Genomic DNA, 13,443 nt, shown 5'->3' with positions numbered 1-13,443 from the left:
CAGCACAGCCAATGAGTGAGCCAGACACTCACTGTGCTAGCTGTGCAGCTGCAAATGCGTTTTACATTTTAGGCTTCAGTATTATCGAGGAAAAGGAGTTTCCCCCCTGCTTATAGATACGCAATACTCGTTCCCTTACTCTCAGGAAACTGAGGATACGATAGCAACCGCGTTTTCATTTAAAGAAATTTTAAACATTAGCCACACAAATGTAGTTAAAGGAACACTCCACCGTTTTTTTAATAGGGCTTATTCACCTTCTTTCCCACATTTAGATAGGTGGGCAAATGCATTTTTGTCTCGGTGCATGCATTGTTTTAGTTTGACAGGGTCGGCGCTAGCTTAGCTTAGCATAATGAATGGAATCCTTTGTTGCCAGCTAGCATGTCCTGAGTAAAAGTGATATAGAAAATTAAAAAAACCCACCTAATTACTTCTTGTGGCCTGCGTATTCACAACGAGTACAAATAGCGATGCAGATTAACACGATTTCCTATGCAGATATTGACTTGGGACTATATTAGGGCGAAGCACAGGCGAAGCACTGCTACTTGGGCGCAGAGATATCACACCCAAGTAGCAGTGCTTCGCCTGTGCTTCCCCCTAATATAGTCCTTAATATATAAGTCAATATCTGCATAGGAAATCGCCTAGTGTTAATCTGCATCACTATTTGTACTCGTTGTGAATACGCAGGCCACAAGAAGTAATTAGGTGTTTTTTTTATTTATTTTTTATCACTTTTACTCAGGACATGCTAGCTGGCAACAAAGGATTCCATTCATTAGGCTAAGCTAAGCTAGCGCCGACCCTGTCAAACTAAAACAATGCATGCACTGAGACAAAAATGCATTTGCCCACCTATCTAAATGTAGGAAAGAAGGTGAATAAGCCCTATTTCAAAAAACAGTGGAGTGTTCCTTTAAGGCAAGCTTAGGCCTATTGATTATATTCCCTGCATGCATAATGTTAGCCTATTTATAACAAAATTAATTATTAACCACAACCCTGCCTCTTCGTTTAAATTTAAAAAATATTAAACTTATTAATATGGTTCAGTCAATTTGCATTTGCATTTGCACTCTGATCATCTTCACTGTAAATTAAAAATGACAAAACTCAACCCTGTCTCTTTTGGTTAATTTTCTTAATAGCCATTATAAAAGTATAAGTGATTGGTACAAGAGGCTATACAAAAAGAAAGAAAGCAAACAATGCAGTCAAACTTACAAAGTCAGCGCTCTAGTCTAATGTTACAACGGTAAAGTTAGCCTAAATATATAAAGTTATGAAACTTCACTTAGCCCTCAGCCAAAACGATTGGCCAGGGGACAAATTATAGATTCATGACACCAAAGATCACCCGTTAGGTCAAATTATATCTCACGTTTAACCACTATGGAGATGAAATTGAGATCCGATCCAATCTTCCAGCGACCAGAACATCTACAATTCTATACAAACGCTTCTGTACCTGGTTGATGCCGATATATTTGGTCGGACAGCAATTACACACACAAAGCATAACTCTGTGACTTCGAAAATGTCTTATTATATTACCGGTTCACTAAATCGGACTGAATCATTCAAAACAGTTCGCATCTCGATTCAGCGCTGATCTACAATTTTATAAAGTGACCATCGATTAGACGGAAGGTGCTGGAACTCATAGGCTAATACAGAAACTCGATACATACACTTTTCTGTTTATTTTTGTATTTGTAATTGTATATACAATTGTATTTAGTTTTAATTAAATGAAAACCTATGTGAGGTGCATTACACCTTAATAGTGTTTGTCTGTCTTCACTTTGTGCTCGTTTGGATTTGTTTAGATTTCAATGTTGTCAGCAGATTTAGAGCCGATGCTTCAACCATGAAACATTGAAATGACTGAGAATGACAACAAATGCAGCCATCTAGAGTCAAATCTGTGGAATTGTAAATGTTCACTTTATATAGAAACACTGATTTATCCTGATGCTGAGACACAAAATCTGCTTCAAAAAACGAGTGAGAATAAAGGCAATACAATAATTCATCTTTATTTGTGCTTGTAGACAACATTTGCTCATTTCGACAACTTCAGGCAATGCTTTTTCTCAAGAGTCTATACAGTAGATACTTGGGTGAAACGCTTTCCAAATGAAGAGCACTGGTACGGTTTCTGTCCAGTGTGAATTCTCTGGTGATTTTTCAAGCTGGCCAATGTAGTGTAGCTCTTCTCACAGTCAGAGCACGCATAAGGTTTCACAACAGAATGAATACGCTGGTGCACTTGTAAAGTTTGGAGTAGAGAAAAACTCTTTCCACAAAAAGAACAAACATGAGGCTTCACACCAGCATGAACTTTAAGGTGTCTGCTTAACTGTGATGCCACAACATATGTTTTATCACACTGATCACAGCTGAATGATCTCACTCCAGAGCGATGGCACAGATGATTGTTGAAAGTGCTTTTGTACCTGAAACTCTTTCCACACTGAGAGCATGTGTACGGTTTTTCTCCAGTGTGAATTCTCTGGTGTTTTTTCAAGCTGGCCAATGTAGTGTAGCTCTTCTCACAGTCACAGCACATATAAGGTTTCACAACAGAATGAATACGCTGGTGCACTCGTAAAGTTTGGAGTAGAGAAAAACTCTTTCCACAAACAGAACAAACATGAGGCTTCACACCAGCATGAACTTTAAGGTGACTGCTTAACTGTGATGCCACAACAAATGTTTTATCACACTGATCACAGCTGAATGATTTCACTCCAGAGTGACGGCGCAAATGATTTTTGAAAGTGCTTTTGTACCTGAAACTCTTTCCACACTGAGAGCATGTGTACGGGTTTTCTCCAGTGTGAATTCTCTGGTGATTTTTCAAGTTGGCCAATGTAGTGTAGCTCTTCTCACAGTCACAGCACATATAAGGTTTCACAACAGAATGAATACGCTGGTGCACTCGTAAAGTTTGGAGTAGAGAAAAACTCTTTCCACAAAAAGAGCAAAAGTGAGGCTTCACACAAGCATGAACTTTAAGGTGTCTGCTTAACTGTGATGCCACAACGTATGTTTTATCACACTGATCACAGCTGAATGATCTCACTCCAGAGTGACGGCGCAAATGATTTTTGAAAGTGCTTTTGCAACTAAAACTCTTTCCACACTGAGAGCATGTGAACGGTTTTTCTCCAGTGTGAATTCTCATGTGTAAAACAAAAGATGATCTATGTATGTAACTCTTTTCACACTGAGTGCATGTATAAGGCTTTTCTCCAGTGTGATTTCTCATGTGTGTCTTAAGGGATGATTTATATGTGAAACTCTTTCCACACTCAGGGCAGGTGAAAGATCCTTTTCCAGCTTGTTTTTGTGTGAAATTCTCTTCAGTCTGTGAAACGACAGTGTTTCCATCTTCATTTTTGAAACACTGAGGTTTTTGTAACAGATGTTTGTCTTCGTTTTTATATGTCAGTTCTCCATCTTCATTTGTGAAATGATGGTGTTTGTCTTCATTCACTTCCATTGGATCTAGGTTAATTACATTAAAAAGGGACAAATGAGAAACAAAAATAAATCAAAGTTAAGGTCTTAAAATCTTAATTAAACACATATTTGGTTTACTACTGAGTCTACTAGTTACTACTAGTTTTCGTGTATTGTTATTTTTCAGGTTTCATCTTAAAGGGATAGTTCGCCCAAAAATGAAAATTCTGTCATCATTTACTCAATGATGACAGAATTTTCATTTTTGGGCAAACTATCCCTTTAATGTTCCTCATCAGTCATTAAAGAGAATAAAGGAAAACACCAACCTATTTGTTCCTCTGTATCTTCATCTTTTATTCTGCAGGGTTCTTCCTTAATCTCCATCTTTACAATAGTATGTCCGTAGTTTCTCCTGGAGTAATTCCTCCTGCTTGCTGCTTCTTCTGTGGGAAGATGGGAATATTCCCCAGCATTTAAACTCTCATGAACGGCTGTGGGAGCTTCACTGACTGAAGGAGTGAATTGTGGTCGCTGTTGCTCATTTAGCAGATGATCATCACACTAATCACTCTCAATTATCCAGCTTTAAGTGTTTTGCTCTAATAGCTGTTTAGAAACAATTTCATAATTTGACGTTTTACTGTAAGAATTACGCTGCTACTATTTTGAATCAATTATCAGATCAATTACAATTACAAAACACTCTAAATTACACAACTCAAAATCTTTACACTTTGTAATTTAACTAGTCAGCGATGTGCTTATGGTTTGTTATATTTACAGCATTGCCGAAAATTAACCATGACTTGTAGCCTATAGTTAAAGTGTAGTAACCATTGGCTTTAGGCAGATTAATTACCATTTATAAACAGTTTTAACAGCAAATACAACGGTTAAACTACGGTAATGGTTTTAAACGTAACCATTTTTTATTATTATTATTTGTAGTAAACCCATGGTTCATTTTCGTAAGGGAATCACTTCTACTCAAACATAATTAAAGTGCCTCAACTTCGGATTCAAGATCTGATTCGGATTAATTCGGTAAACACTCCGGCTGGTTAGATTCACTAAAATTAACCTATTCTTTAATAGTCATGTAGATTTCTCCTATTACATGATAAAATGAATGTACTCACAGTCTGAAACAGCAGATTTAGAGCAGAATGAACGGCTGTGTTCCACTTCTCATGTTTATGTTCCCTTCCCTCGCTCACTTCTCTTCTTCTCCTAGACTCGGATGTGTGTCATTGCTTCGGTTGCTCGAGTGCCTCTACTGGCGGAAACCATATTAAACTCTTTAACCCGATATAAAACAACCACGATGAAAGTTGTAGAAAGATGCCATGGCGTATTGGGGTGAGTAAATTATCAGGAAATTTTCATTTTGAGGTGAACTAATCCTTGGGGGTGAACTCTTTAACCCAGATATAAAACAAACATGATAATCTCTTGTTATCTTGGTTGCTATGTGTATAGATTTATTTATATAGCTCCAAAACATATTTGATTTGGAATAATTAAGTATTAATTATAAATAACATCTTATAGGTGACACAGCTGTTCACTTTCACTATAGATAATTTTGAGATTCAAATTTCAAATATCTGCTAAGGATTTTGTAATTGTATTTACCATCTGGACTCTGTGTTACTGATGTTGTTTATTTAAATATAAATCTTGACTTAATTTTCAAGTTAGATGGTACAAGAATTATTAATAAAAATGTGAGACATATAGAGAGATTTGAAAATTTAAAAGTAACAAATAAAATGTTTTAACAGTTTCTTTCTTTTTTTCTTTGTTTTTTCTTTCAGCTTTGCCAAAAACAAAAATGAAGCAAAGTCTTCAGCCACAATAAAAAGACAAAATGAAAAATACAACACATGAGGGACAAAGTCAAAATGAGGTACTTTAAAATGAATATACAGATCAAGAATCATAAGAAAACCACTATAACACTCTCTCAATACGAAACGGCAACAGCATCTCTCTTCCACATCAGCATCCACACTGTATCTAAAAAAAACGCTTTTCTCTCATCCGCCAATCCTCGAGGAACATGTTCAAATAAGGCAGAGCTGAGCCTGAGAGAGAGAGGGATAGAAAAGATTAGAGAGACGCACACACATGCATACACATGACAGGTGTTAATTACTTAAGTCACTCAATTAACACAAGTTTGTTTTTTCTTTTGTAACATAAATTCTACACTCAGTTCAAGATGCAGTGAATGACAATAATTGTGCATCACCGCTTAACAGCCAAATTCCATGATTAGGCCTACTGAATTTACACTTTGGGTTTGATATGAAGCTTAAAGTGTAAAATCATGTAATTGTTTCTAAACGACTATTTGAACCTAATTGAGAGTGATTGTAAGTGTGAAGATCATCTGCTAAATGAGCAACAACGACCACAATTCACTCCTTCAGTCAGTGAAGCTCCCACAGCCGTTCATGAGAGTTTAAATGCTGGGGAATATTCCCATCTTCCCACAGAAGAAGAAGCAAGCAGGAGGAATTACTCCAGGAGAAACTATGTACATACTATTGTAAAGATGGAGATTAAGGAAGAACCCTGCAGAATAAAAGAAGAAGATACAGAGGAACAAATAGGTTGGTGTTTTCCTTCATTCTCTTTAATGACTGATGAGGAACATTAAGATGAAAATTGACATATGACTATACTGTATAGTATACAGTGCTATCAAGAAGAATCATTAAAGAATCGGATCAATAATCAGAATCGTTAGTGGCATTATATTGATAAAATTTGTGTTATTATTATTAGTAGGCTAGTTAAGGTGATTGCGTGCTGTATTTCAGTGTTTTACTTCTTTGTGTATATATATTTTAATAAAGACCCTGTTATTCTCAGTCCTTCATATAGCCTGTGAGTTTTTTCAGGGGTGCCCTTTTTTCAGGTCAGAGCAACTGCCCCTCAAAATTCCTGTGCACGTCCCTGGTTGTTAGCCTATATTTTTGAAGCCTAATAAATGTTTAAAATTTGGAGGAAAAAATAATTTTCATCGAGACATCGGTAGCTATATTAATATCAGTGATACAGGCCTTCATTCATAAAAAGATGCTATTAAACAATTATTTAAAATGTGCTGTCTTTATGTTGTTTCTACATTACAGTGGAAATTGAGTCTCACTTTATTTCAATTTTATTTACACACAAAACATTAATAGTGAACATATTTGACTTTATAAAATGATTCTCTCATGTCTTGGCAATCGGCCCCTATTAAACAATAAAAAATTAAGACATATTTTTGTTATACAAAGTTTAGTAGCCTACTATTCTTTTTGGCAGAATTTATCATTATAATCAACTTAATTATTTTCAAAATTATTATTATTAATTATTTTGTATCACCATAGTCCCAAAATGCATGTAAATGCAGGAAATGGGATTCAAATCGAAAAAATGTTCCCCCATTTTGTGTCCCCCCCACTTCTCAAACCAAAGTTACACCCTTGACTATACATCTAAAACTAGATCCTAGTAGACTCAGTAGAAAACTGGATTTGTGTAAAATTCAGAATTTGAACAATGTTTACTTTCGTTTCTCACGTATCCTTTTATTAAATTATGGGAATTTAATTTGTTTATTTTAGACCCGATGGAAGTGAATGAAGATAAACTGCATCAGTTTAAAAAAACTCATTATTTCAAAAATGAAGATGGAAATGCAGTAGTTTCAAAGACTGAAGAGAATTTCACACAGAAACAAGCTGGAAAATCTGGAGTCAAAGGATCTTTCACCTGCTCTGAGTGTGGAAAAAGTTTCAGAAGTAAACCAAACCTGAAGATACACATGATGATTCACACTGGAGAAAAACCATTCACATGCTCTCAGTGTGGAAAGAGTTTCATTCAGAAAAGTTCTCTCGATAATCATCTGCGCCGTCACTCTGGAGTGAAATCATTCAGCTGTGATCAGTGTGATAAAACATTTGTTTTTGTATCAAACTTAAGATCACACCTTAAAGTTCATACTGGTGTGAAGCCTCACTTTTGTTCTGTATGTGGAAAGAGTTTTTCACGACTGGAACATTTAAAAGAGCATGAACGTATTCATACTGGTGTGAGACCTTATGTGTGCTTTGACTGTGGAAAGACCTTCACTTCATCCAGCCACTTAATAAAACACCAAAGAATTCATACTGGAGAGAAACCGTACAAGTGCTCACACTGTGTGGAAAGAGTTTCTCTCAGTCAGGACACCTGAAAGTTCATGAGATAGTTCATACTGGAGAGAAGCCACACCAGTGCTCTTCATGTGGGAAGAGTTTCACCCAATCATCTAGTCTGCAGACACATAAGAAAAATCATTGCCCGAAGGTGTCTAATTGAGCAAAGTTCACTCCCATAACTTGTAAATAAGCAAAAGATGGAATAACCTTTAATACATTCATTTAATCTAAAATTAGTATTGAAGTTTGATTGTTTGATAAGGGGAACTGGTTAAAATGGTTGTGAATTGCATTCTCAGTGTTGCATGTTTTGTTCTTCCGACACCCGTATTGATCCTCTGTTGTGTTGCACATGCGCAGTAAACACTGAGTGTTACCTGTATACAAGATGAACTGAGCAGTAAAGCAACAATGTGAAAATACTTGTGTCAGTGTCATCGCTCAAGCAGTGCATGGTCATCTCATACTGATGAACAAGAATAATAGTTAAGAAAAGTTCTGTGTCGCCATAAAACACCATGATTTATGAAGGGATGTGTTTTGTTTCTTTGTGGTTTAATTATTTTTATTGTACATATGAGGCATTTGTGAAACAATGGAAACAATAGTTTATCAAATATCATTCATATATCATATCATGCATATTCATATTAGTCTCACTGTTTAGAGGTGATGCATTGAGAACATATTGACAACTTTGTTGGATTAAATCACTCTCTGCACAATAATAAAATTGAATAAAACTTCTGATTTATTTAGGTTTAATGAATAGATTTAATTTAGTTTTAATTAAATCAAGGGGTTTAACATTGTATTCAGCATTGCTAATGAACCAGTAGTAGTAAACACTTATTCTTTTTGAAAAAAAAATGGCACCATTTGTTTGTGATTCCTCTCATAATATGGACTCGACAAACGCATCACTGAGAGCAGATACAATTTACAGACTTGTTTTACAGCTGCTATCTATTTATGAAATAAGGTCATTTAGGTTCTTACATTAGTTATATGGTTATATGTTACATTTTGACAAACAATTTAGTCCACAAAAGTAATGAAAATTAACTTATTTTGAGCAGATTTTGTGTACTAGTCGAATCGTGATTCATGAAACAGTTAATTCATGAGACTAAATTAATTCACTGTGTTTATTAGACTATTTTTTGGGAGAAATCTATATCAGGGGCCAAATGTATAAAGCAGCTCAGAGTAAAATATTAGTCTTTACTCTTTAGTGTGTCAAAATTCTAAGAATGACATAATTCTATTCTTATTCCTAAACTTAAGAATAAGTGTGAATCATAAAGGTTTCTAAGTGTTAAGACTAGGTCTCAGCTCCTAAATTATTTAAGAGCGCTGGAGAGGGATCCTAACCTAGTTAAGAGTAAAGATGGCAGCAGAGAGGAGGAGGACACACACTTTCCAACAAACAAATAACATATTGAAGTTAAATGATGAGTTTATCAAACAATACAAGCTTGATCATCAAGGTATTCTTTTTGTTACTGACCTTTAAGTAATGCTTTAGCTCCTCCCACTCTACAAATCAATACTCTTAACTGCAGAAATGAAAGTAATACAGTAGTGGCCAAAAGTGATGTGCAGATTTGTTTTAAATAACCCAGTAAAAGTTTGCTTAAGCCATATATATATATATTTATTTATTTATTTATTTTAAACTATTTTAAAATATGAGGGAATAACAAGACACTACACTTTGTGAAGGTATTTATTTGACAAAATAATTCAATTAAAGTCAAGTCACCTTTATTTAGCACTTTTTACAATACAGATTGTTTCAAAGCGGCTTTACATTGATAGGAAATTAAAGTAACAGAGATTGTTTTGGCTTTACAGCAGCTCTAGAATAAAGTTATTGTCCAGCTAAAGTTACTCACAGACGATTCTTCATCCATGAAACCTTAATATGACTGACAATGACAACAAATGCTGCCATCTAGAATCAAATCTGTGGAACAGTCAGTTTACTTCATATAGAAACGAACTGAATTATTCTGGGGTTGAGAAGTGTAAATCTCTGATTAGCTCAGTCTCTCGCTTTCAATCCCTCGGATAACATTTTTCATACATGCTAGATAAATTATTGTTTCAAGTAACTATTTCAACTGTAACCATAACGAGTTATTGTCATCAAACCCTTTCAATTACAAATTATGTGCTAACTAGGTTTGATTCGGTACCTATTGCAATGCAATATAATCACACTATAGCTGTGATGAAATGAAGATTCAATAGCAAGTAAAAACAGATATTTATTAGGAGAGCAGGTCAGAGATGGTGTGAATGATGTAAGTAATGTCCAGGGATGAAATAGCACTTGGCAGCACAGGGACGTTGAGGACAGCCCGTATTTCCCTTGGTGAGAGATGGTGATGACGCTGAACTGAAACCAGAAACCAGGAAGTAGCGCGGGTGACCGAAGTACAGGCTCTGACGACAGGCAGGAACACACGGGAAACAGGAGGCAGGAACACACGGGAAACAGGAGGCAGGAACACACGGGAAACAGGAGGCAGGAACACACGGGAAACAGGAGGCAGGAACAGGAGGCAGGAACACACGGGAAACAGGAGGCAGGAACACACGGGAAACAGGAGGCAGGAACACACGGGAAACAGGAGGCAGGAACAGGAGGCAGGAACACACGGGAAACAGGAGGCAGGAACACACGGGAAACAGGAGGCAGGAACACACGGGAAACAGGAGGCAGGAACAGGAGGCAGGAACACACGGGAAACAGGAGGCAGGAACACACGGGAAACAGGAGGCAGGAACAGGAGGCAGGAACACACGGGAAACAGGAGGCAGGAACACACGGGAAACAGGAGGCAGGAACACACGGGAAACAGGAGGCAGGAACAGGAGGCAGGAACACACGGGAAACAGGAGGCAGGAACACACGGGAAACAGGAGGCAGGAACAGGAGGCAGGAACACACGGGAAACAGGAGGCAGGAACACACGGGAAACAGGAGGCAGGAACACACGGGAAACAGGAGGCAGGAACAGGAGGCAGGAACACACGGGAAACAGGAGGCAGGAACACACGGGAAACAGGAGGCAGGAACACACGGAACATCCAACAACGCTCTGACAAAGACAAGTTGACAACAGAGAGACTAAATAGGGTGTGTAAATAAGCTGCAGCTGGAAACTGATCAGCGGCTCCGCCCAACACACACAACACCACACCACAACAACACGAGAGAGGAGACAGCGAAACTATATACTGTGACAATAGCAATGCCCTGCCACATATTTTACTATTCAAAAGGCCCATTCACACCAAGAACGATAACTATACATTTAACGATAAAGATAGACTTCACACCACCGCTATAACGATAACGATATAGAGGAACTATATAATTGGAATCCCTTTCAGAATGTTTTTTTCCCAGCTGAATAAATACATTTTCCAAAGCATGTTTTTGTCTTATCCTGATCACTATGGTACACCTATAATCAGTGTTTATATTCAGACTATTTTAGGCCGGTCGGGTTAACCGCTGCAGAGTAGCCCAGTGCCTGCGTGACTCGTCATAGACATGAGAGAAGTAGCTCCGGCTGCAATGTTTTTCCGCAAGACACATGCAAATCTGTTTATTAACCGCTAGAGTGCCACAAGTTATGGACTGGTGCTTTAAAAGTCAAGTCAACTGATTTTTCTACATAAATGCCAACACTGGGGGCATGTATTGGTTTTTTATATAGTTAATGTGATGCTGGTGGTCTTTGAAATAGCCTACTTGCTTTTTTGTATAAAGTTGTGATGCTAGTTTTTGAAACACTGCAAAAAATGAAAATTGAAAATTTTCAAAACTGTTTTTGTGAATGTTCATTAAATAGTGATATAATTGTGTGCTCCACATTTTCATTTTATTCATTTCCTGTTATATATATATAGAGAAATAATATATGGGGCAGAACTGAGTTAAGTGTATTGGTCCGGCCCTCTACAACCGTCCAGGTTTCTCATGTGGCCTCTTGGGGAAATTAATTGCCCACCCCTGCACTAGCTAGATTCACTTGAAAAATAGCCTGCTGTAGACATCTGCTGGTTAAAATTGTGTAAATGCAACAAGAACAGCAAAAACATGTTCAATGACATGTTGTACACACTTTGAAACCGAACGGGTCGAACCGGTTCACCAAATCAGACTGAATCGTTCTAAACAGTTTGCGTCTTGAGTCAGTGCTGATCTACAATTTTCTAAAGTTACTCACTTTCGGACATGCCTGGCAGTCTCTCTGACTTGAAATAAACCAATATCCCAGAGTATTTGTTACTCCAGTAATTCCAACAGTTCACTGAACTGATACATGTTGTCAGGGATGTGCAGAGAGTCAAATCTGAGGAATTTTTAATGTTCACTTTATATAGAAACACTGATTTATCCTGATGATGAGACACAGAATCTGGTTCAAAGGACAAGTGAGAATTAAGGTGATTGTATTCACCTTTATTTGTGCTTGTAGACAACATTTGCTCATTCCGACAACTTCAGGAAATGCTTTTTCTCAAGAGTCTGTACAGTAGATACTTAGGTGAAACTCTTTCCAAATGAAGAGCACTAGTACGTTTTTTCTCCGGTATGAACTCTCTGGTGTTTTTTCAAGTTGGCCAATGTAGTGTAGCTCTTCTCACAGTCAGAGCACACATAAGGTCTCACAACAGAATGAATACGCTGGTGCACTTGTAAAGTTTGGAGTAGAGAAAAACTCTTTCCACAAAAAGAACAAAAGTGAGGCTTCACACCAGCATGAACTTTAAGGTGTCTGCTTAACTGTGATGCCACAACATATGTTTTATCACACTGATCACAGCTGAATGATCTCACTCCAGAGTGACGGCGCAGATGATCTTTGAGATTTCTTTTGCATGTGAAACTCTTTACACACTGAGAACATGTGGATGTTTTTTCTCCAGTGTGAATTCTCATGTGTCTGTTAAGGGATGATTTATATGTGAAACTCTTTCCACACTCAGGGCAGGTGAAAGATCCTTTTCCAGCTTGTTTTTGTGTGAAATTCTCTTCAGTCTGTGAAACGACAGTGTTTCCATCTTCATTTTTGAAACACTGAGGTTTTTGTAACCGATGTTTGTCTTTGTTTTTATATGTCAGTTCTCCATCTTCATTTGTGAAATGATGGTGTTTGTCTTCATTCACTTCCATTGGATCTAAGTTAATTAAATAACATTAAAAAGGGATAAATGAGAAACAAAAATAAATAAAAGTTAAGGTCTTGAAAGTCTTAATTAAACACATACTGAGTCTACTAGTAACTACTAGTTTTCGATGTATTGTTGTTTTTCAGTTTTCATCTTAATGTTCCTCATCAGTCATTAAAGAGAATGAAGGAAAACACCAACCTATTTGTTCCTCTGTATCTTCATCTTTTATTCTGCAGGGTTCTTCCTTAATCTCCATCTTTACAATAGTATGTCAGTAGTTTCTCCTGGAGTAATTCCTCCTGCTTGCTTCTTCTTCTCCTGTGGGAAGATGGGAATATTCCCCAGCATTTAAACTCTCATGAACAGCTGTGGGAGCTTCACTGACTGAAGGAGTGAATTGTGGTCGTTGTTGCTCATTTAGCAGATGATCATCACACTTACAATCACTCTCAATTATCCAGCTTTAAGTGTTTTGCTCTAATAGCTATTTAGAAACAATTCCATAATTTGAGGTTTTACTGTAAGGATTACGCTGCTATTTTGAACCAATTATCAGATCAAAAAT

General features: G+C 37.0%; 1 protein-coding gene across 1 annotated transcript; it reads right to left on the bottom strand.

Annotated features, from left to right (window-relative positions):
• Nucleotides 1-2,023: 2,023 nt before the first annotated feature.
• Nucleotides 2,024-4,699, bottom strand: LOC311097073 (uncharacterized protein). Its single transcript, XM_084136531.1, has 3 exons — nt 4,613-4,699; nt 3,804-3,920; nt 2,024-3,519 (listed from the first exon to the last, which is right to left on the bottom strand). Exons 2-3 carry the CDS (start codon nt 3,859-3,861, stop codon nt 2,111-2,113), a joined length of 1,467 nt encoding a protein of 488 aa, XP_083992657.1. The 5' UTR covers nt 3,862-3,920; nt 4,613-4,699; the 3' UTR covers nt 2,024-2,110.
• Between the last annotated feature and the right edge of the window lie 8,744 nt (nt 4,700-13,443).

This window comes from Abramis brama (assembly GCF_963993115.1).
Source record: "Abramis brama genome assembly, chromosome: 15".
NCBI lineage: Eukaryota > Metazoa > Chordata > Actinopteri > Cypriniformes > Leuciscidae > Abramis > Abramis brama.
Note: the sequence above shows the minus strand (reverse complement) of the source record. Positions and strands in the feature narration are given on the sequence as shown.

Excerpts from the sequence above, each read along its gene's own strand:
- LOC311097073 (XM_084136531.1), bottom strand. The coding sequence starts at position 3,861 with ATGGAGATTAAGGAAGAACCCTGCAGAATAAAAGATGAAGATACAGAG. Across the intron at positions 3,520-3,803 it reads AGATACAGAGGAACAAATAG|ATCCAATGGAAGTGAATGAA; the intron begins GTTGGTGTTTTC and ends TAATTAACCTAG.